Raw genomic sequence first — 22,126 nt, 5'->3', positions numbered from 1 at the left:
CTAGGCTACCTGCCCTAGACAAAGACTGCCCACCTGACATAAGATTTAATTCTAATTAATTAGCATATTTGGTGTTGAGACTAACACCACTAGTGGTGGATCCAGGGTTTGCGGGGCCCTGGGCAATTGATTTTGGCGGGGGCCCTACTTACTGGAGAGTCTTGCACCTCTAACCCGTACCTCCCAACTTTTGAAGACTAGACAGGGGGAATAAAATGTGCGGCGCGCTGTGCGCGCCGCGGCAAGTTAGGCCCCGCCCACTTTCATGTTGACTCCACCCATTCTCATTCATTTTTCATGTGATTCCACACTGTATAATCCTCCTACAGTCACCTGTAAATTATATGTCCCCCCTCCATCTCTCCCCCATTTCCATATACACCCTTTATCTACCCCTAGTTTCATGTCCCCCCCTCTATCTCTGTCCCCAGTTTCATGCCATTCTCCCCCTTCATCTGCCCACAGTTTCATGTCCCCCCGTCTCTGCCCCAGTGTCATGCCGTTCTCCCCCTTCATCTGCCCCAGTGTCATGCCGTTCTCCCCCCTTCATCTGCCCCAATGTCATGCCATCCCCCCCTTCATCTGCCCCAGTATCATGCCTTTCTCCCCCCTTCATCTGCCCCAGTGTCATGCTGTTCTCCCCCTCTCCATCTGCCCCATTGTCATGCCGTTCTCCCTCCGTTCATCTGCCCCAGCGTCATACTGTTCTCTCCCCTTCATTTGCCCCAGTGTCATGCCGTTCTCCCTCCCCCCAGTTTCATAGGCCCCCTACATTATTTTCGACCTAAATGTTTAACACACACAAAAAAAAAACACACTCACCTTCCCTTGCTCCCCCGCAGCTCTCTCACTCATACAGCATTCTCTCACTCAGCATTAAAGCAAGAGCTGAGCTGTGACAGCTCCTGCTTTAAACGCCTATGTATTCAGCTCATCGGCGTCCTATGGACATGCCGACCAGGACCGTTTTGTTAGGTACAGGCCGCGCCGCGGGGCCCCGGGCGTCTGCCCGGCTCGCCCGGCCGTGGATCCGCCCCTGAACACCACCAATTACTCAGGAACTGTAGAGGCTACAGGGATAAACCCCAACTGTGGATGTGAACCTAAGGATGAGGTGGTGAAAGGTCTTCTGTAAATGGAGTATTCCCAGGATAGACCATCAATCTTTGATCATATCACATTTACTACTACTCATTAGTCAGTGTGTTGATAACACCAGTCTTCATAGCTCTCACCCAAGAGTCCTGGAAGTGATGATACCCCCCCCCCCCATATGAAGGACATATGTGTGTATCCCATATGGCTGAAATACATCCATCTAGCATTAAAAACCTACAATTCACTGATAACCATCAAAACCATATCTACAAATGGTCTGGTCAGTTAAAAGACTTGCTATTCACCCCAGAGACAGATGGAGCCTTAAGAGTGAATCAGATAAAAGCCGTAATTTCCATATAACCTTTTTATTTTTTGCAAAATATGAATTTTTAGAGCGTTATTAATATTGATATCCAAGACTACACCAAATTAGGACTGCACACTGTCTACAAAACAAAAGAAGAATACAGAAAATGGCATTAGAATAAATATGTTCCATTTGTCAAATTCAACATGTAGTCATTTCTATTGATCCAACTATTAAGTACCCAAGACAATGCAAGGCTATTAAGAGGCAGGGGTTGGGAGAATAGTAATGACAATGTCCAGTCCATCAATACGGAGCAGTAATCATTTCTGTATATACATTTAACAGGATATATACCAGATATGTGAGGGAACCTGTCACATAGATCATGAAGTCTGATCTGCAAGCAGCTTGTTAAAGGGCTTGTGCCATCAAGGACACTTATAAGTGTCCGTTTACTGGGGACCCCAGCAATAAGGAGGACATGGGGCCAAGCGTCCTCTGATAGCCTCCTTGTGAACAAGGCGCCAGTGTGCTTGCATGAGCAGCTCTTCATTCATTACTATGGGGCTGCCAGTACTATAATTTTGCATGGCTGGCGCTTCAATCACAAGGAGGCTTTAGTGAGACTTCCACTGATCGATCGAGTGCTTATTCACTGTCTTATGGATAGTGTAGGAAGAACTGAGCAGAGCAGATTCATATATAATTTTGTGGGATAAGATTCATTACAACCTGTCATTTATTTCAGTCTGTGCTCATTCTAGGCTTAGGAGTCCAGTGGGCAGACTTATTCAGTGACCGTTATCTCTGTATGTACAACTTTGAAGGTTATAACCATGTAATGTATGAAAAACATTGTTATCCTTAAGAGCTGAATGCTAGATGTAGTTGCTTATGCTTGAAACTGGTATAATGTTATATGATTAGATGGCGCCTGCATCCAGGATGGGTGCAAGAAAAACAAATGTTTGGCTTGCTGCCAGAAGACAGCTCTCCAAGTTTACCACGCAGGACCGGGAGAAGCTGGCTATATATATGGAATTGCTTAAACTTTTTCTGTTTGATTAAGATGTTCCATACCAATCAGGAATGAATATGAAACTTACGTTGTTGTTGTATCACTTCCTTTCTCTGCTACTATTTAACCCCATGTTGATTTAATAAAGCACACCAGGGCACACTCTCTTCACTTCTAAGAGAGGAGTTAATATCAACATTTTGTGTCTGGTATCAATGCCTGGTCGCTAGCCCTTAGCTCATATCAATTAGGACAATGACAAAATTACGTTGTTGTTATCTCTCTTCCTTTCTCTGCTACTATTTAACCCCACGTTGTTTTAATAAAAGCGCGCCAGTATTTCCTTCTTGGTTGAAAAAGGAACTAATACCAACATAGCGTGTCTGGTGTCATTTCCTTACTGCTGGCACTCAGCCTAATTAATTAGGATGACAACAGTTACCTAGGATTATTGGACAATTAGTCATAAACACGGCTTTGACCTTATCATAAGGATACAGGGAAGGCTGTCAGTCACTGGATAAGACCATTCTTCTGCTTTTTAAATAACATTTTTGCAAACTGATGCCATTTCTTCATTTTTTTCTTTTTGCTAACAACATGTTAGCATGGATAACTTTCTTTGCTATACATTCAGCGGAAGTTAGTTCACTGTCTCCAGAGACCTCCGAACCAGAGGAAAGATGTCTTTGTTTTCTTTTATGATATACTACCACATGTTACATCAAAGAATATTAAATATTCATGTTGAGAAACAAAATATATTCAGAAATAAGGATTGCAATGTTTAATGAATTTGTTACATCTTCCTAAAAGTATGCATGAGAATGTTCATTTTTCAGCAAGCGGTAAGCCTACATTATAGGGATTCTGTGATCAAGATGGAAATTTGCTTGCTGATGATATGGATATTCATTCCACAAGAATTGAAAGGACTATGTGGGCAGATTCAGTCTGATGGCCATTAAAGAGATTCTATCATTAAAATGTAATTTTTTCTGAGTACCATGTCGGAATAGCCTTAAGAAAGGCTATTCTTCTCCTACCTTTAGATGTCTTCTCCGCGCCGTCGTTCAGTATAAATCCCAGTTTTCGTTGGTATGCAAATGAGTTCTCTCGCAGCATTGAGGGCAGGCCTCAGTGCTCAAACAGCACTGGGGGCGTCCCCAATGCTGCAAGAGAACTCTCCTGCACCGCCTCCATCTTCTTCTGGAACAGCCTCTCTTTGCGTCTTCTTCCGGCGCTGGCTTCAAACTTCTAAGCCTCGGGCAGCCGAAAGAAGAAAATGGCCGATTACAATACTGTGTAAGTGGCCATTTTCTTGTGGCCGGCGGGCATGCGCAGTCGGCTTTGTCCTAGGCCTAGAAGTTTGAAGCCAGCGCCGGAAGAAGACGAAAAGAGAGGCCATTCCAGAAGAAGATGGAGGCGGTGCTGTTTGAGCGCTGGGGCCTGCCCCCAGTGCTGCGAGAGAACTCATTTTCATACCGACGAAAACCGGGATTTATACTGAATGGCGGCCCGGAGAAGATATCTAAAGGTAGGAGAAGAATAGCCTTTCTTAAGCCTATTCCAACTTGGTTTATTTATATATATTTTATTAGAAGTTTTGTTTTTCAGTAAAAGTTGCAGATGTATATTTATACGTGAAATACTTCTGTTTCTCTGCAGTCAGTCCCTTTCATACTGTTGAACCAGAGAAAGACAGAAGAAAATATCAGACATCTCAGCTATAGAAATGAGCAGCACTACAAAACCCTCAGTGGAACTATTCATTAACCCATCTGAAACGTTGCGTCCTTGAAGTATGGATGAATAAATTGTTCCATGGAGGTTTATGGCATGCTGCTTCTTTTCTATAGCTGGATGGCTTTTGGGGAGTCTGGAGTGGAGTCTCTGGAAGCTGTGCACTCCATGTCCCGCAGGAGTTTATGGGTACGGTGCTGCTATTTCTTGAGTGCTTAAAGGAATATGAAAACAAGTTCTAAATGACAGTAAAAGGAGAACTAATTTGCATATTCCTTTCCCTGAATTCCTTGCATGGTTTGTGAGACTATACACAGGTGGCCTACAAAGGTGACATCTCCCTAAGGGGATATATGATCCACATCTGTGACTCCTCACCTAGCCAAACCAGTGCCCTGCTTCACCCTAAATCAGCTGTCCTAGGATGGGTCTCTTACTTTTACAGGAGATGTTCTGTTTGGCTTAATCTCAATCTGCTGACCCCCAAGAAATAATATACTGTCTGGTCCCCCAATAACAATCCTCCTCTCCATACTCACCTACCACCAGTGATCCAACAGACGCCTACGCTCTGCAAGACTGTGCTATGGCATGCTCTTCCTTAGCTCTTCTCTCTGCTGTCCTGAAGATTTCCCAGGAGCTCCAATGTCCCGTAGGGAAAAGCCTCATAGGACGCATGCTTGAGACCCCTGATCTATAAGGAGCTATCTTGCGAAAGGTGGCGCAAGAGAAACCTGTCCTTTTCCCATCAAAGAGAAATCACTTGCATATTCCTTTCCTTGAATGCTTACATATATATGAGACCTATTATTTCTATAATAAGAGGTAACCGTTTAAACAAAAAATTGTTGGGCTAAGGAAGAAATGTTTGCCCGATGGGTCCCCAACAGATCTCTATATGCAAAGATGGACGAAGATTGGCATGTTGGATGGAGCATCAAATACTTGGCATACAGTAACACTTCAAAAACAATAAAACTCTTAACTTCTTTTTGGTTCTGGAAAACCGATGCACAAAAAAAAATGCATATATAGTATCACCAATTCCAGATTTCTTGCCAGAAGCAAAGGTGTTCACCAGAATAAGCTGAAGATATAAGTTTCTATAATCCCTTATCGGGGTAAAAAGTCTTCCTGGCGTTTTCTATTATTCGTAATATTTAGAAACGTTTCTGCTTTTAAGTATTTACGTCTTATAAATGACACTAAACACATCACAGGAAGACGCATTAATGTCTAATAATGTAAGATAAGTATAGAATAATCCAGATACATTACCTGCGCCTTTCCCATAAAAATCACTGATAAGCTGAAAAGCCTGACTGTACTCAAAATGATCTGCGTTCCTTTGTTCAATTCTTATTCGGTCATCATCTCGTAGGCTAAGCAAAAAGAAAAACATATCATTATAAAGAATCTACTACATAAGAAGGCGATGTTATATATCTACAGCTGTTCCTCAAGCTACAATGGCCACAGGTTACTACATTCTCATCTTCCCTGGCCATCTAAAACTTTAAAGGGAGTCTGACACCACCAAAATCACTTCTAAACCAGTTATACGAAATAGTATGGGGTTACCCCTTAAGGCAGAATTTGGGCAAAGTTCTGAACTGAAATCCCTTGCCTGGGTTTATCTGACATCCAGCCATACAATACAATTTTCCATTAAAAAGCAGCTAAAAGAAACTCATTTGGGCACTCAGGTCTGGTAAGGGGGAAAGGCCACGTGGTATTACTCTTTAATATTCCTCTACCCTGTCTTGTGTCCATTTGTTGCTTCTCAGCATTATTCCATTGCCAGGAACTTGCTTCCCATCTACATGGCGTATTAAGAGCAATGAAAAGGTAACTGTATTAGTGACATCTGCGTTCCACATAATCGTCCCATCACATCTGTATTTAGTGGTTTTTGGGTTTTTTTAAATGTTAACGTGTTTTAAGTGAGGATGGCAGTTTTAATGGCTGCCCGCAGAGTAAACTCGCCACAGGCTCAGCATGTCTTGTGTAGCTGAATTGTGTTATATAACAGGCAATTGTGCCCATGAACCTGAAGCTGTAATATTTCATTAACACCGAGAACAACCAGTGTGTACACGATGAAGGCCTGGAACGTGGTTAACAAGACCTGGAGCTGATGTTAGGGCTCCGAGGAGTAAGCTACGATCTGTATAACGCTTCTTTTATGTCTCACTTAGTGGCAGACCTGGGGAGATGTAAGAAATGCTAGGAAACAATAATCAATATCATCTCTCCGAGGAGGACCAGCAGCACAGTCACCGGTCAGAGATCACTGGGCACAAAACACTGAGTAAACACAGCAAACAAGGGCAAATTAAGATGGAATCTCTGCAGTATTTCTATACCTGGACTACAGCCATAGCGAATAGTCTGCTCACTGGTGTACAGTATATGCAATGTACATGCAGGCTGTACAATATATGGTGCATAATATATGCAATGTGCATCTATTTTAATACTCTGTAATAAAATGTATGTTTTAGTCTACCACTCATACCTTCGTGAAACTGCGTTCTAGAGTGCAGGGCTTCATAAAACCCTCCTATATGTGCAGGATTTGTCCCAAATTACACTGTTGTATGTCCATCACATTATAATTAGGTAGGGAGTCTCAGCTCTGCTAGGTGTGAATACAGAACATTGTGGCTAGCACATGCACAAGAGAATGGGCCACCAGAAAGTTACCCATTTTTTAACTAGCTTTTATGTTAACACTATTTTTAATAAGCTTTGATATCCCTTCTGAGCGCTACTGCACATGCCCGAGCGCCATTTTCTTGTGGACAATGGAAGAAAGCGCACAAGAAAATGGCGCACAGACATGTGCAATAGCTCTCAGAAGGGAGTGTTACTGCGTATGCCTGATATTTCAAAGCGCAGGATGGAGACTACAGAGAATGGAGGCGGTTACACCTATGAAGGAGGATGGCATAATAGGAGAACAAGCAAAGGAGGGGGCGTTACAAAGGAATGACGCAGAGTGTTGCACCATGGCTGGGGAACGCTCAGGGTGCACGGAGAGGTTCATTTGCATATCGGCTTTACCAATGTGTAAAAAAAAAAAAAAAAGGAGGGTTTTACAAAATCTACTAGCAGCACCTGAATAGTCTTTTTAAAGGCTATTCAGGCATATCACTATCTAAAAACATGATTTCCAAATGATAGAGCCCCTTTAATATTAATTATCAAACCAATCTCAGTGCACAGACTAAGGGTTGGTTCACACTAGCATTTGTATTCCGTCCAGAAGGAGTCTGCATGGACACCCCCCCGGACGGAATACAATCGAAATTGTGAGCGATGTGCACAGTGTCGGACTGGGGTGTCTAGGGCCCACCAGTGGAATTATTTCTAGGGGCCCACCATCAGGATCCCTGCAAACCAGCGATACCAAGACAGGGCGGTTGAAGGTAATAACATATCAGGAGCCATGCTGCTTTCCCGCCATACGATGTGCAACACTGCACTACCTAAACTTATTGCCACATACTGTATGGAAAGTGAACAGCGTGGCTCCTAGAAATGTTACCATTACCTGTAGCCGCGCTGTCCTGGAACAGCTGATCTGCAGAGGTCCTGGCTGTTGTGTCATCACAGATGTAATATTGATGGTCTATCCCAAGGACAGACCATCAATATTACAAAGATGGATAAACCCTTTAAAGATTTGTCCAGGAATTGGAGCGACCCATGTGCTGGGAGGGAGGTGTAAAATAAAAAATAAAAAGCGCCTTCACCTGTTCCTGTTGCTCCGTTGTCCGCTGCCAGTGTCCATTCAGTCTCGCGCCGGTGCCTCCTTGCTGGGAGTCCTGCACCTTATGGGACGACTGAAACCAATTAGGTCTCATCTCTGGAAATCCTGTATCTAACAGACACAGGCGGGGACAACGGAGTGCTGGGGACAAAAGCTCAACGAAAAACACTGTGGAAAAAAATATATTGGGATTCACTGCAATTTTTTCCCACAATGTTTTTTTAGCTGCATCTCGCAGTTGCGCCTAATCCTTAAAGAAGACCTATCACCATCTGGGGCACATGAGGTTTAATACACCGCTAGAAAGCCAACAGTACGGTGAATTCAGCACACTATTGGCTTTCATGTTCTGTGCCGGTACCGTAGATCTTCATCGTCAGAAGTGCGTTATGACAGTCAGTCAGGAACGCCCTTCCTTACGGTAGCGTCTATAGCGCTGTACTGTGAGAGGGGTCGTTGCTTACCAGCCAGCGATGACGCTGAGCGCCTATAGCGCTCTCACAGTACAGCACTATAGGCGCTGCTGTGAGGAAGGGCGTTCCGGACTGACTGTCTGAAACGCCTTTCTGACAGTGAAGAGCTACGGACTGATAGCTCCTCACCGGGGGCACAGAATGGGAAAGCTGAAAGTGCGCTGAAATCATCACACTGTCAGCTCTCTAGCAGTGTATTAAACCGCAAGTGTCCCAGGAGGTGAGAGCTCCTCTTTACCATCTCAACATACTGCACACCACACTATAAGGATAAGGCCTAACACAGCGTCCCGCAGCAAAAAAACGCTGCGGGAAAACCCCCGGCGCCGACACATCAGTTTTTCCTGCAGCGCTTTTTGCAGAACTCCACAAAGGTTTCTGTTTCCGCGCTCGTTTTGTACACGACACAGGACTGGGAGCAGAAAGCTTCATCCACTGTATAGTTGCCTGGCAGATTCACTGCAGCTCTGCTCCCACTGACTTCAATAAGTGCCGAGATGCAGAGAAGGTGCCGGCTGATATACAGTGGACAGAGCTTTCTGCTTCAGGCTCCGTATTGTGTACAGGACTGGTGCCAGAAGTGGCTCCATACAGCTGATCGGTCTGAGGGCTGGGAGTCAGCCCCCTACAGATCAGGCATTTATAGCCTATTCTGACGATAAACCATAGAAAATTATGCCTGGACAACCCCTTTAATTTTCCCCCAAAATGACCCACACTTTAAAGAGGTTGTCCAGCATAATTTATTTTTTTTGTTTATAATTAGTCCTGGGAGGTGAAAAAGAAAGTACACATAAAAAACCCCCCCCGCACTCATCTGTTCCCAGTGCTCCGGTCCTGCAGTTCTGCTGGTAGTTACATGCCGGACTGGACCGCACTGGGAGACACTGGGACAGGCAGACTTCCCCCCTGCACACTCCGATCGGCAGTGTGCTTAAAAAAATAGAAAGTGTTTTTAAGGGCTCGTTCACATCTGGGGTCTCTGCCCTGCAGGCATTTTTCAAACCCATTCAAATGAAGTGTGCGTCCGTAAGCTCCTGTGAGCGTTTTGTGCTCACCGCGGCGAAACGTTTCTTTTTTTAACCAGACACAGAGTCGGACATGCAGGACTTTGTCTGGTTTAAAAAAAAAAAACGGTTTTGCCGCAGAGAACATAAAACACTCACCGGCACTCACGGCCAGACTCGAACCGATAGGTTTCCGTCTTCTACATGCAGAAGATGGAAACCTCAGAATGGAGACCAGACGCTGGTGTGAACCCAGCGTTAACTGTGTTTTGCTCAGTAGGGCCTAATCCTTAGTGGCCCCTGCACACAGTATTATCCCCCATAGTGGCCCCTGCACACAGTATTATGCCCCATAGTGGCCTCTGTACACAGTATTATGCCCCATAGTGGCCCCTGCACACAGTATTATGTCCCATAGTGGCCCCTGCACACAGTATTATGCCCCATAGTGGCCCCTGCACACAGTATTATACCCCATAGTGTCCCTTGCACACAGTATTATGCTCCACAGTGGCCCTTGCACACAGTATTATGCCCCATAGTGTCCCTTGCACACAGTATTATGCTCCACAGTGGCCCTTGCACACAGTATTATACCCCATAGTGGCCCCTGCACACAGTATTATACCCCATAGTGTCCCTTGCACACAGTATTATGCTCCACAGTGGCCCTTGCACACAGTATTATACCCCATAGTGTCCCCTGCACACAGTATTATGCCCCATAGTGGCCCCTGCACACAGTATTATACCCCATAGTGTCCCTTGCACACAGTATTATGCTCCACAGTGGCCCTTGCACACAGTATTATGCCCCATAGTGGCCCCTGCACACAGTATTATACCCCATAGTGTCCCCTGCATACAGTATTATGTCCCATAGTGACCCCTGCACACAGTATTATACCCCACAGTGGCCCCTGCAGACAGTATTATACCCCACAGTGGCCCCTGCACACAGTATTATACCCCATAGTGGCCCCTGCACACAGTATTATGCCCCATAGTGACCCCTGCACACAGTATTATACCCCACAGTGGCCCCTGCACACAGTATTATACCCCACAGTGGCCCCTGCACACAGTATTATACCCCACAGTGGCCCCTGCACACAATATTATGTGCCATAGTGACCCCTGTACAAAGTATTATGCCCCATAGTGGCCCCTGCATACTGTATTATTCCCCACAGTGGACTTCCCGAAAAGGGAAGATGTGAACCAGGCCTAATACGTATAACATACATTTACACACATACATTCATATACATACACACACACCTATCTACAAATATACAGGACTCATACAGTATATCAGACACTTTACACAAATATACACACATTAAATATACATATTTTACCCAAAAAATGTACTTACATTTGGCTGTGTCCTGTCTGTCCTGTCTGGCTGTGGTGAAAGCTCTGTTTACAGCAGCCGGCAGACTTCCCCCTGCACACTCCGATCTGTGTGGGGGAGGGGTAGCACAGCTCCTGCTAGTGACGGCAGTGTGCAGTGCAGGGAGCAGAGACACACACTCCCAGCGATTGGTACAGGGGCACATTTTGGCACGGTCAGGATCCCGATCGGGCCCCTGAAGATTCCGATCGGGCCCCTGACAAGTGCATTTAGATAAAATTAATAGTCAGGCTCGGGGGCCCACCGGGGAATCCCCCGGTGCTCCGGCGGGCCAGTCCGACCCTGGATGTGCAGGCAAAGCACACGGACCCCATAGACTATAATAGGCTCTGTGTGCTTGCCACGCACTGCCTGCACAAATGATTCGTGCGGGCAGTGTGCAGCAAGTACACAGAGCCCATTATAGTCTATGGGGTCCGTGTGCTTTGCCTGCACATCGCTCACAATTTCGATTGTATTCCGTCCGGGGGGTGTCCATGCGGACTCCTTCTAGACGGAATACAAATGCTAGTGTGAACTAACCCTTAGCCAGCTTGAAATACTGTCAGATTTTAGCTCTGAATAATTTACAATTATGAATTCAGCTCTGGATGTTGGTGATCACTGACCACTAATAGCTAGCATGAACATCCTGAGGCATTGAAACAAATTCTATAAATAAGTCAATAAGCAGTATTTGCATAATACTGGAATTTTCCTCTAAAACAGCGCACTAAACCGGAAGACAATAGAAAAAGAAAATGATATAATAAAAAAGCTACAAACCGTTGAAATAAGCCAACAATAATAAGAGAGTACAATATCAAAAATAAAAAAGGAAATTTCAACACAGCAAGAAACCAGCTAAAATAATGATTGGCAACATTGGAACCTTTCCATGCAGAGCAACCAAAAGAAATCTACAGGATGCAAGTGGTTGCTTATTGTCGATTAACCCCTTACAGAAAGCTTGTACTTCACAGTGGTAGCATTTAGCATTCCGTACGATGTACTGGGGAGCTATAAGAATATCAGAATGGGCGGGGGGCATTTAGGAGCAAACTGCAAACCTGAGAGCTTAAAGGGGTTTTTCAGGCAAAAGATAATTTTTCAAAAGGTGGTTTGATATCCTGGGTTCCTCTGATGCCTCCTGGCATTTTCTACATTTCTTTACATGGGTAGCTTCCTGTTTTGATTTCCTACAACTACCATGATTCCTTGCATTTCACTCAGAGCTGACTCCCTCCACCTCCCTCTCTCACTCCCTTCCCCTCCCTGTTTCCCTAGCTAGCCTACCCACTACTAGCCTTTCCTATCAAACTCAAACCCCCCCCCCATCATACTTAGCCGTCTTCAGGGCAGGATCTTCTCGGCATGGGACTTCACTTTTTCTACTCTGTTGTGCAGGCGGCCGGCAGATGTCAAGAAGAGGAGGTACCGGCCACCCAGAACAAGTTACATCTCGTAACCAGAAGACAGGCAAGTATGATTGGAGAAAGGGGAGAGGGTGTTTAGTATTGGTGACAACCCGTTTCCGGAAATGGAATGTCACCAGAAAATGTGCCTGGGGTAGTCAAATGACTGCCAAGGCCATGTAAGTAAAGATAGATTTTTTTTACCTAAGTAATTTAGGAGGTAGACGGGAGGGGGTACAGTGGCTAGCTTAGATTAGAAAGATCATTTTATCCCAGACAACACCTTTAATTGAGGACAGAGGAAGCTCCCTCCCCTTGTTGCAGTCGCTATTGACCTCAGCACATAAGGCGTTACCTTTGATCATCAAAGATGCCAGTGAGTGTGATATGGAATGGGCTCAGCTCCTGGCCTTGGTGTATATTTGGTGTACACGTACAGTGAACGTCACTAACAGGTTACATAAAAGACAGATGAATCCATGGGCAAAAATCTATTTATCTATGTCTGATATTCAGGGACATTTCCATTTCTCCGTTTCATAACTGATTCCCAAAGAGTTCTCTTTAAAATGTTTTAAGCTGAGATGTCAAACTTTAGAAACTGTTGCCATGCACCGTTACTGTCAAAGACATGAAAGTGACGGCAGAGAGCAGCCTATATTCTTATTCTAGCATGTTAATTATATTGCATCCCACATTTGGGAACTCAGTAGACACCCACTTCTGAAGGAAGCTCGGAAAGCAATCTTCCCACAAGAGAAGCTTGAAAAAGTACAAAGACCTAAAAAGAACCCAAATACAATGCAAAACATAGTAATAATCAGATAAACAATGGATTCCTGCATTGTGATAATAACACTGCAATAAACATGACAATAACACAGTAGACCGATAACCAGATATCACAACTAACAAGGGTTAATGAAACCGCCAATAGTGAAGGTGGAGAATGTACATGGATGAAATGGTCAGGATAGTCACGTCAAATGTGCCTATCTTCTTACAGTACATGTACGAATCTATCTACCCTTTTCCAGATACCACTGAATGGTCTAGTTATGAATATTATTGTTAGCCTCACTTCATATGAAGGAATAGTTTTGGAGAAGTCTCCCGAAAAAAGTAGAGGACGGAGCAAAATAAAAAAAAAAAATACCGTAAGGTCTGCCTTATAGAAAATAAATTATATATACAGTATATACATGCTCATATAATGATGATGTTTCTCAGGCCCTGATTCTCTATAAATTATCTAAATATCAGTTAATAAATAGATTTATGTTTTTTTGTTTAAAACTTAGGTTCCACTTTAAGCAACTTAAACAAGTACATCACTATATCTTATGTATTCTTCGCTGCAGCTTCACCTATAGACAAAGTACATAAGTAGGGAATAAATATACAGTATTTCAGCTGTATGGGTCAGTATAAGGGATCCATAATACCTGGTAAATCAAATCAAGCTTTATTGGCATGTCCGAATAGATATTTGGCATTGCCAAAGCAAGTAAAGTGGGGGGGAGAGCTGGAGGGGAGAATGGTTGGTATGGTGGGGTGGGTGATTTGGGGTATAATAGTCTTTGGGGTCTCATCTCCCTCTTAGTTGGTGGCAGGTGGACACCTTTTTAAATGAAAGGGATTGGCCTAAGATTAAAACTTGTCAGCCATCTACAGAATACGTGCCAATTCTCTAAGCGGTGGGGGAACAACAGCTGGCATCCCCACCAGTCACAAAAACAGTCCACAAGTACCTTTGTGCATTTATCAGAGGTCAAGCATTTGCTAGTCTTTTCCATTAACTGTTTATGAGACTGCCAGACGTAGCTGAAAACAACATTTGGTTACCTCCAAAGTGCCAAGGACTGAAGTGTAACAGTTCTGCTATTTAAACGCCACTCTGGGGCGCCCACATTCTCGCGATCAGTGGGGCGTCTAGGTGTTCATCGATCAGATAGTGTAGTATAAAGTTATTTAACATTTAATGTTCAATTACAAACAACCAGAATAAAACCATATAAACCTTTAAGGTTTATTATAGCACAGCGCCACCAAGTGTACAAGTTCTCTGGGCGTTACAAATAATTTCCTATAAGTTACCCTTCCGATTACAGAGGACCCTTCACCACCTCCTCCAACTCTTTGCATCCTTTAATAGGCGACTCGCCACTGATTTTACTGCACACACCAAAAATTTTTGAAAGGGGTGTAATCATTTATTATACAACAGTTAATACGCCATAGACATAATGCAAAAAAGTAGATTTGAATAGAAGGTTATATAAACCTATATAACCTAATATAGGTTAGATCAAATAATGTTTTGACGTTTCGGTCGTTTTGACCCTCATCAGAGATGATCTAGTAAGGAATGCTGGAGGGAGTGATGTCTATGGCGTATTCACTGTTGTATAATAAATGATTACACCTCTTTCAAAAATTTTTGGTATGTGCAGCAAAATTTATCCCCATTGCTTACGTGGGTCGGAGGACCCCTTTTTTGTTCGCACCACATTTTACCAAGAGTGTGCAGTACCACTGTTACTTTGCACATCATCACTGATTTTGGATTTCACAAACAGAAATCAGTGCTCTTAGTTTCGGCACCCAATATAATGATACTCTCTACTGTCAGGTGGGCAGTCCTGGACATGAGCAGATGGATCAGGACCACCCACCTGACAGTATGTAGCCTGATTAGGGTGAGCTCACATGTGCACTGTTTTGCTCTGTTCCATTTTAGCTCCAAAATAACAAACTAAACATTAAAACGGATCAGTCTAATGATGGAGAGTAATGAATCGTAAGGGACTCCACTGACTAATGCATGTAATGACATCTGGTGCTGTCTTATGATTGCCATGACACCATTGACCACCATTGTAGTTTGAAAAACAGACAGAATACTAGTCCGCAGAATAAAGGATGTCTGGATAGACCTATAGAATTCAGTCAATGTGATGTCTGTGGAGAACATGGTCAGACAGCAGTAACATGTGAACAAGGCCTACGTCTTGCGGCATTACACCTTAAACTTACCAGACTGCTGTTATGCTGTTGATGAGCTTTTCTGTTCCTTCAGAAATCTCAGAGGGAAGTAAAATTTCAGATGGCTGCAAACGTAATATTCTAGTCTCTAACTCAGAGCGTGATTTAGAGTCATGAAAACTGTCAAATAGCACTTCTCCTGTAGACGGCTGAACAGCCTGAAAGAAAAAGAATACTTGTTTATGGAAATAATGCATTAATATTGTCTTATATCATAGGGAGAGATGTAGAGAATATGGGATAAGATGCCGCAATGAATAGGGAAACTGTGCACACATGAGATAGAGAGCCTTAGTGTCAGTCATAGCTGAGAACCAGATGGGAGTGAATAACTGACAAATTCAGCCAAGCCCACGTCCTCCAGACCAGCAAACTGGCAAAACTTATGCTTTTATAGAACATAAGTTGATCATCAAGGGCATTTGGGTAGCAGCACCTGGATGCTTTGTTCCTATAGTCCAAATGCTTCTGCATTTTGGCTTTGTTTTTGATAAAGGGGTTGTCCAAAGTGTTTAAGTTACCTTAATTCATCTGGGATTCTGGTCTGGTTCCGATCCCTGGGTCACGTGACTGGACTCAATCTGTAAAGCCCCCATTAGCACAGGGGAAATCAGGGGAGGAGGGAGTGGGCAGAGTAACCGCACTGTCGGCTTTCTAGCGGTATATAAAACCTCGAGCTCAGGAGCTGGTTCCAATCACGTGACTGAAGAGTTGGAACCAGACTGGAACCCCTGGGTTCATCATCAAAAACGTACTGAATGAATTAAAGAAAAAAAACAAAAAAAAACCTCACTAGTCTTCGGGGTCTCCCAGCGCTGTCCAGTCCTGCTACTCCAAGGTCTTATTTTGGCGGTTGTTATCGCAGCATGTGACCACTGAGGCCAAACAGCAGCCTCAGGAAAGGGCATGTGACATCACTACCTGTGACCTACCTTTAAGATAATTTTAACTCCCTGGACAACTCCTTTAAACAAATAATGACACGGTGTAATGTGCAATGAGTTGTTTTTTCTCATGTCTCATGTAAACCCATAGAATTCAAATAGGTTGTACTTTGTTTTTCTCATGTCTGTGATTATCGAAGAAATCAAAAACCTGTCCATAGCTGACGTATTCCAGAGATGTACTGTATAAGAACATATTAGATAACATTATGTAGCTCAGAGCTTTTGGCGAAGAACTTAATACAGTATATATGTATATATAAAGAGAGAGAGAGACAAAAATTGATGTTGACAAATCTAACAACAGCTGATGACAAGCTAAAAAATTAAAGTGGTAATCTGGCTAAAAGCCATTATCACATGTCCACTGGCCAACCACTAGGCAGATTTTGAAGCAGAAAATAAAAAGTGCTATGACCTATCTTCAGGTGGATTCCGTTTTGCAAAGGTCATTGAAATAAATGGGAGGCAGAAAAAAACTGCAGTAAAAAAATGAATTACGGTTTTTAAACTTCCTATTTATTTCAGCGACATCACACTCATTGGTCACATGCCATGCTGCCGCTTTTCTCATTCAAATAAAAGATACTGAGCTGCAATACTGAGCACAGCCACTGTACAATGTATGGCGCTGTGCTGGGCATGGAGTGAACACACTGCAGTCTTCATCTAAACGCTGCCATGGGCTCTTCAAACACCTTAAGCCTAGATGCACATGAACGTGTGCTGTGCATGGGTCAGTAAAAGTGTCATGGCTGACATAGATTATTATCTGTATGTAATCTGAGACATTTGAGACAGACTCATCCTACACCCCTGACAACCACTCTACCCAACTGCGCGGTGCTCTTCATCTTTAACCTGTCACTGATTAAAAGCTCTCCACCCTAATCTCTAAATCCAAACTCACCTCCTGCGCACGTGACCCAATCCAGTCACATCTCATCCCCAAACTCACTAAAGTCATTACCCCAGCCCTAACCCATCTCTTCAACCTTATCCCTAACCAATGGATCCTTCCCCTCCACCTTCAAGCACGCTATTGTCACTCCTATACTTAAGAAACTGTCCCTCAACCCGTCCTCTCCAGCTAACATCCCCCCCACCTCACTGCTCCCATACGCCTCAAAACTGCTTCAGCAACACGTCCACTTAGAACTATGGTCAGGCTTCAGACCCCACAGAAACTGCCCTAACCAACGTTCTCCAGGGCTCTGTCCTAGGACCCCTCCTGTTCTCCATCTACACCCTCGGCCTTGGCCAACTCATAGAATCTCATGGTTTTCAATACCATTGCAAGGCTAATGACACTCAAATATATCTCTATGGACCAGACATTACCTCTCTGTTGGCCAAAGTTCCAATGGATCTAACGTACGTAGCCTCTTTTATCTTCTCTTGCTTTCTTAAACTGAACATAGAAAACAAGAGTTCATCATCTTTGCCCCACCCGGTATGGCCCCTCTACCTGACCCATCTATCAGAGTTAATGGAACCACACTTACCCCAGTCCCACGGGTCCACTGCCTCAGGATAAACCTGGACTCTGACCGTTCCTTCAAATCGCGCTAACAAACCCTCAACACCTCCTACTGCCTCCAGCTCAAGAACATCCATCAAATTCGCTCCTTCCTCACCCCTGAAACCGCATAGATGCTAGTCCAGGCCCTCATTATCTCCCGAATAAATTACTGTAACACCCTTCTCCATGGCCTCCCTGCAAATACTCTCGCCCCTCTCCAGTCCACCTTAAACTGTGCTGCTCTCTTAATACACCTCCCCCCTGTTCTTCATTGGCTGCTCCCCTCTGCCAATCCCTTCACTGGCTACCCATTGCCCAGCAAATAGAGTTCAAAATACTAACGCTGACATAAAAAGCCATCCACAACCTGTCCCCTCCATATATCTCGGACCTAATCTCCCGCTACCTGCCCACACGTAACCTCAGATCCTCCAAAGACCTCCTACCCTGCTCTGCTCTCATCCGTTCCTCACACAACCGTCTCCAAGATTTCTCCCGTGCATCCCCCATACTCTGGAACTCCCTACTAAGACACATAAGACTGAGCCCCACGAGACGCACCACCATCCTCCCAGGCTGCATAGTATACTAACAAGGCTCTGCTACATAAACGTCACCTGCAGCAGACACCAGGAGCCACTGCAGCTACAGCCTAAGGGGGGAGGGGAACCTGGATGTACGGACTGATACTTCTCCACTCAGGACAACAGTAAACTTGCTATACTAGAGGGCCATAGCTGAAGGTCTGAGAACCCTTGCTCTGTCTGCACTATTGATGTGAGCCTCCCTCCCCCTCCCTTTACATCTGGCACACATAGACAGTGTCCCTTGGGACTAACTGACAACACTTCCACTGGTGAAGGGGTTAATGCAGTGTGTAAGGGAACTCTTCTGCTCTCTGAACCCCTTGCTCTACCTGCTGCCTGGCCTCCCTGCATTGCCTGAAGTGGAGACACCTCACCCCCCCCTGCTGTTTGGCTCCCATCCTGACACTTTCTGCTGGGACATTCTGCTAACTCTGTGAGTACTCCCTGCTGTTTTTTGGACTTTCTTACCCTCTTCAGAGACCTTTCTAGCAGGGAATTTTTTTTTTTTTTTGTTGTTGTTGTCGTGCACTGCAGTGGTGTGAAGGGAGTGCTGAGCCCCTACTCCACCATCAGGGGGGGCTCCTCACCTTCCTCCACTTGCTGTGTGTTCCACGTTCTGCAGTATATCCCCACGGAACTAGCACTTCTCCCATTGCTCCTTTTGCACCTCATGGGTACCAGGTTTGATTATGAAACTGTGTGACCGCCTCATGTAAGGCCTGGTGATACTGCGAGTGTACCTTCCTTACTTTCTATGGTCGCTTCTCATTGTGATATGTCCAGAAGACGTCCTAACACCTCTACTGCTCCTTCCCGCACGCCGAGTCGCTCTCTTACTCACTCACCGTCAATCTCTACCTTCCTGTCCCGATCTGGAACCTCGGCTACTGGGTCTGGCACTGATGACATGGCTCCTCCATCTCCTCCGCTTCGCCAATCGCAGCCACCTCCTTCACTGTCTGCCACCCTCCCTGGACATGACGTGCAATCCATGGATTCGGCCTCCCTGCCCTGCTCGGCAGCCCATATTGCCTCTGCGGACTTTCAGCTACTTCGGGACCTTATTCAAGCTCTGCCCACTAAACAGGACCTGGATGCTGTAGTTTCCCGAATGGAACAATCCCAGGCACAGGCCCTCGGTGCGATCCAGTCTGATGTGTCTCAACTTACTACTAGGGCTGACGCTACTGATCAAACACTGTCCTCTTTGGAACAACGCCTGTCTGCAGTGGAGAGCAATCAAACCCACTCTGAGGCCCGCCTTCAACAAATTGCCTTGCTCCTGGATGACCAGGAGAACCGGGGTCGCAGAAATAATATTCGATTACGAGGAGTGCCAGAAAAAGGCCCTCAGGATGATCTGATCAGCCGTATTAATACCATTTTCAATATGGCGACTCAACGCCCGCTGGATGCTACCTTCATGATGGACCGTGTGCATAGAGTCCAACGTTCTGGCCCGCTTGACCCTGCTAATCCTAGAGACTTTCTGTGTAGACTACATTACTTCACGGACAAGGAACACATCCTGAGGTGTGCCTGGGATATGGGATCGGTGCCTTTTGAGAATACCTCTGTCAAGCTCTATCCTGACGTCTCATCCCGCACATTGGCTATGCGCCGTGCCCTTCAGCCGGTGTTGACTCTGATTAAGGACTGTGGAGGTTCCTATAGGTGGGGTCATCCCTTCCATTTGATTGTTCGTGTTGGCTCGTCTTCGATTGTTGTCCGTTCCCCGGCGGACTTGCCTGATTTGTTTGCCTCCCTGGATGTGCGCCCTGTCTCAGTCCCGAACTGGCTTGCTCTGGATTCCTCCCGCCCTACTATACCCAGGCGCGGCCGCGGTTCCAGGCGTTCTTCTTCGGCTGCTTCCAGAGAGAGACCTCGGCGAAACTCATCTCCACGACGTCTTCCAATACCGGATCCGCCTGGGTCTCCACTCCGCCAACCAGATCTCTCAGCTCAGCTTCCCATTGAAGCATGAGCCCTCATACCGCCGGTCTTTGATCTGCCCACAGGACAGTGTTAATATCCTTTTATGTTGAGTGGTCTTGGACTTGTTTCGCGGTTGGTGGACATTTTCACTATGTTTATTTTATTTTGTTCTGTGACTACTCTGTTCCTCTTGATCCTGTTCCTGCTGGGCTTTATAGATGGCCCTTGTTGTTGGTATTGCTGTGTTTTTATACAATGTTGTTATTTGGACCTTAGAGTCAGTTTGTAGCCCTGTGCTTCCTATCCCTTTACACTTTGTTGGGGGTGGGGGCATAGGGTCTTCCTTACCAGGTACACTCGTGGTGCTTGCGGGCCCACTTCTCCCCCCATCTTTTCTTACTCCCTCACTCCTTCCTGTCTGTTGTTGTGCCCCTGGCCCATTTGTCTAGGGGTAGTTAGATTTGTTCTACTCTTGGTTCTTTTTCCCTTTCCTTTCTCCCCCCCCCCCCTCATTCTTTACTGCTCTCCTTCCTCTACTCTGTTACTTTTCTCTCTTTTTTTTTTTCTTTCCCTCCCCTTTACCCTCTTCAATTCTTCGCCCTCTCCCCTCCCTCCCCCCTTTTTTTTTTTTTTTCCCCTCTGCTCCTAGGGTGTGAGCTGGGAAAGCCCGTCTCCCTCCATGCCTCCGCTTGATCGCCTTTCCTCCATCGCTGTGGGCTCCCTCAATGTGAGAGGCCTTCATAGTCCAGAGAAGCGCTCCGTACTCTTCAATCTGCTCAAAGGTAAGCGCCTTCATGTTGTGTTTTTGCAGGAAACTCACCATTGCTCTACCAAGCCATACAAGTTGACTAATGCTTGGTTTCCTCATGCATATCATAGCTCCTCTCCTGATCCGAAATCCAGAGGGACTAGTATCTTGATTTCTCGCTCCCTGCCTTGGGAACATTTGGAGACTCGCACTGATTCTGAGGGGAGACTTGTTATGGTCAAGGGTCGTATCTCCTCTCAGCTTTTTACTTTTGCCTCTTTGTATTTGCCTAACTCGGGACAGGGTCGTGCCCTTAGTTCTTACTTAGGGCTGTTGGACGGCTTTGTGGAGGGCTTCCTGGTGGCGGGGGGTGATCTTAATCTGGTCCTAGACCCTTCATTGGACTCTTCTGCTGGCGTCTCTTCTCACCCTTACTCGCTCATCAGGAGGATTAAGAGGGACCTTCATTCCCACCAGCTTGTGGACTCCTGGAGGTTACTCCACCCATTGGATAGGGATTACTCCTATTACTCTCCGGTCCATCACCGATATTCTCGTATCGACTACCTCTTTATCCGTCACCAACATCTCCACTCTTTGTTGGCTGCGGAAGTCGATAACATTACTTTCTCCGACCATGCTTTGGTTACTTTGTCTGTTTCCTTGTCCTCTCCTATTCCCTTCCAGCGTCAGTGGAAACCTAACGCATCACTTCTTGATGACGTAACCATCCTGGATGACATTAAGACTCGTTTGGGGGAATACTTTGAGAGGGAGGAATTGTCGGGGATTGCTCCTCCAATGGTGTGGGAGGCTCACAAATGCTTTATCCGGGGTATCCTGTTGCAACATGGTTCCCGCTTAAACAAGGAACGCCGGGCTTGTATTGAATCTCTGCTGCAGCGGATCCGCTCATTGGAACTTCTTCATAAACGCCAAATCACTCCTGATGTTTATTCCCAGCTTGCCAGCGCCCGAGAGGAATTGCGTACGCTCGTCACTGATAGGGTGAAGGGTACTCTAGCTAAATGCAGACGTCATTTTTATGAGTTTGGAAATAAGAGCGGGCGTTCACTAGCTAGGGCCCTTCGGGTTCAGCAGTCCTCC

At 45.3% G+C, this 22,126-nt stretch overlaps 1 protein-coding gene across 1 annotated transcript in view; it reads right to left on the bottom strand.

The window, feature by feature from the left end:
- The window catches only part of MSH3 (mutS homolog 3), a 108,172-nt gene that overhangs the window by 66,225 nt on the left and 19,821 nt on the right, over positions 1-22,126 (bottom strand). Inside the window, exons 8-9 of the mRNA XM_075271397.1 lie at positions 15,275-15,441; positions 5,451-5,554 (exon numbers count right to left, since the gene is read on the bottom strand). Of these exons, the coding sequence (XP_075127498.1) occupies positions 5,451-5,554; positions 15,275-15,441 (271 nt within the window). The remainder of the gene's footprint in view (positions 1-5,450; positions 5,555-15,274; positions 15,442-22,126) is intronic.

This window comes from Leptodactylus fuscus, chromosome 1, assembly GCF_031893055.1.
Source record: "Leptodactylus fuscus isolate aLepFus1 chromosome 1, aLepFus1.hap2, whole genome shotgun sequence".
In the NCBI taxonomy this organism is placed as follows: domain Eukaryota; kingdom Metazoa; phylum Chordata; class Amphibia; order Anura; family Leptodactylidae; genus Leptodactylus; species Leptodactylus fuscus.
This window is presented reverse-complemented; position numbering and strand designations above follow the sequence as displayed.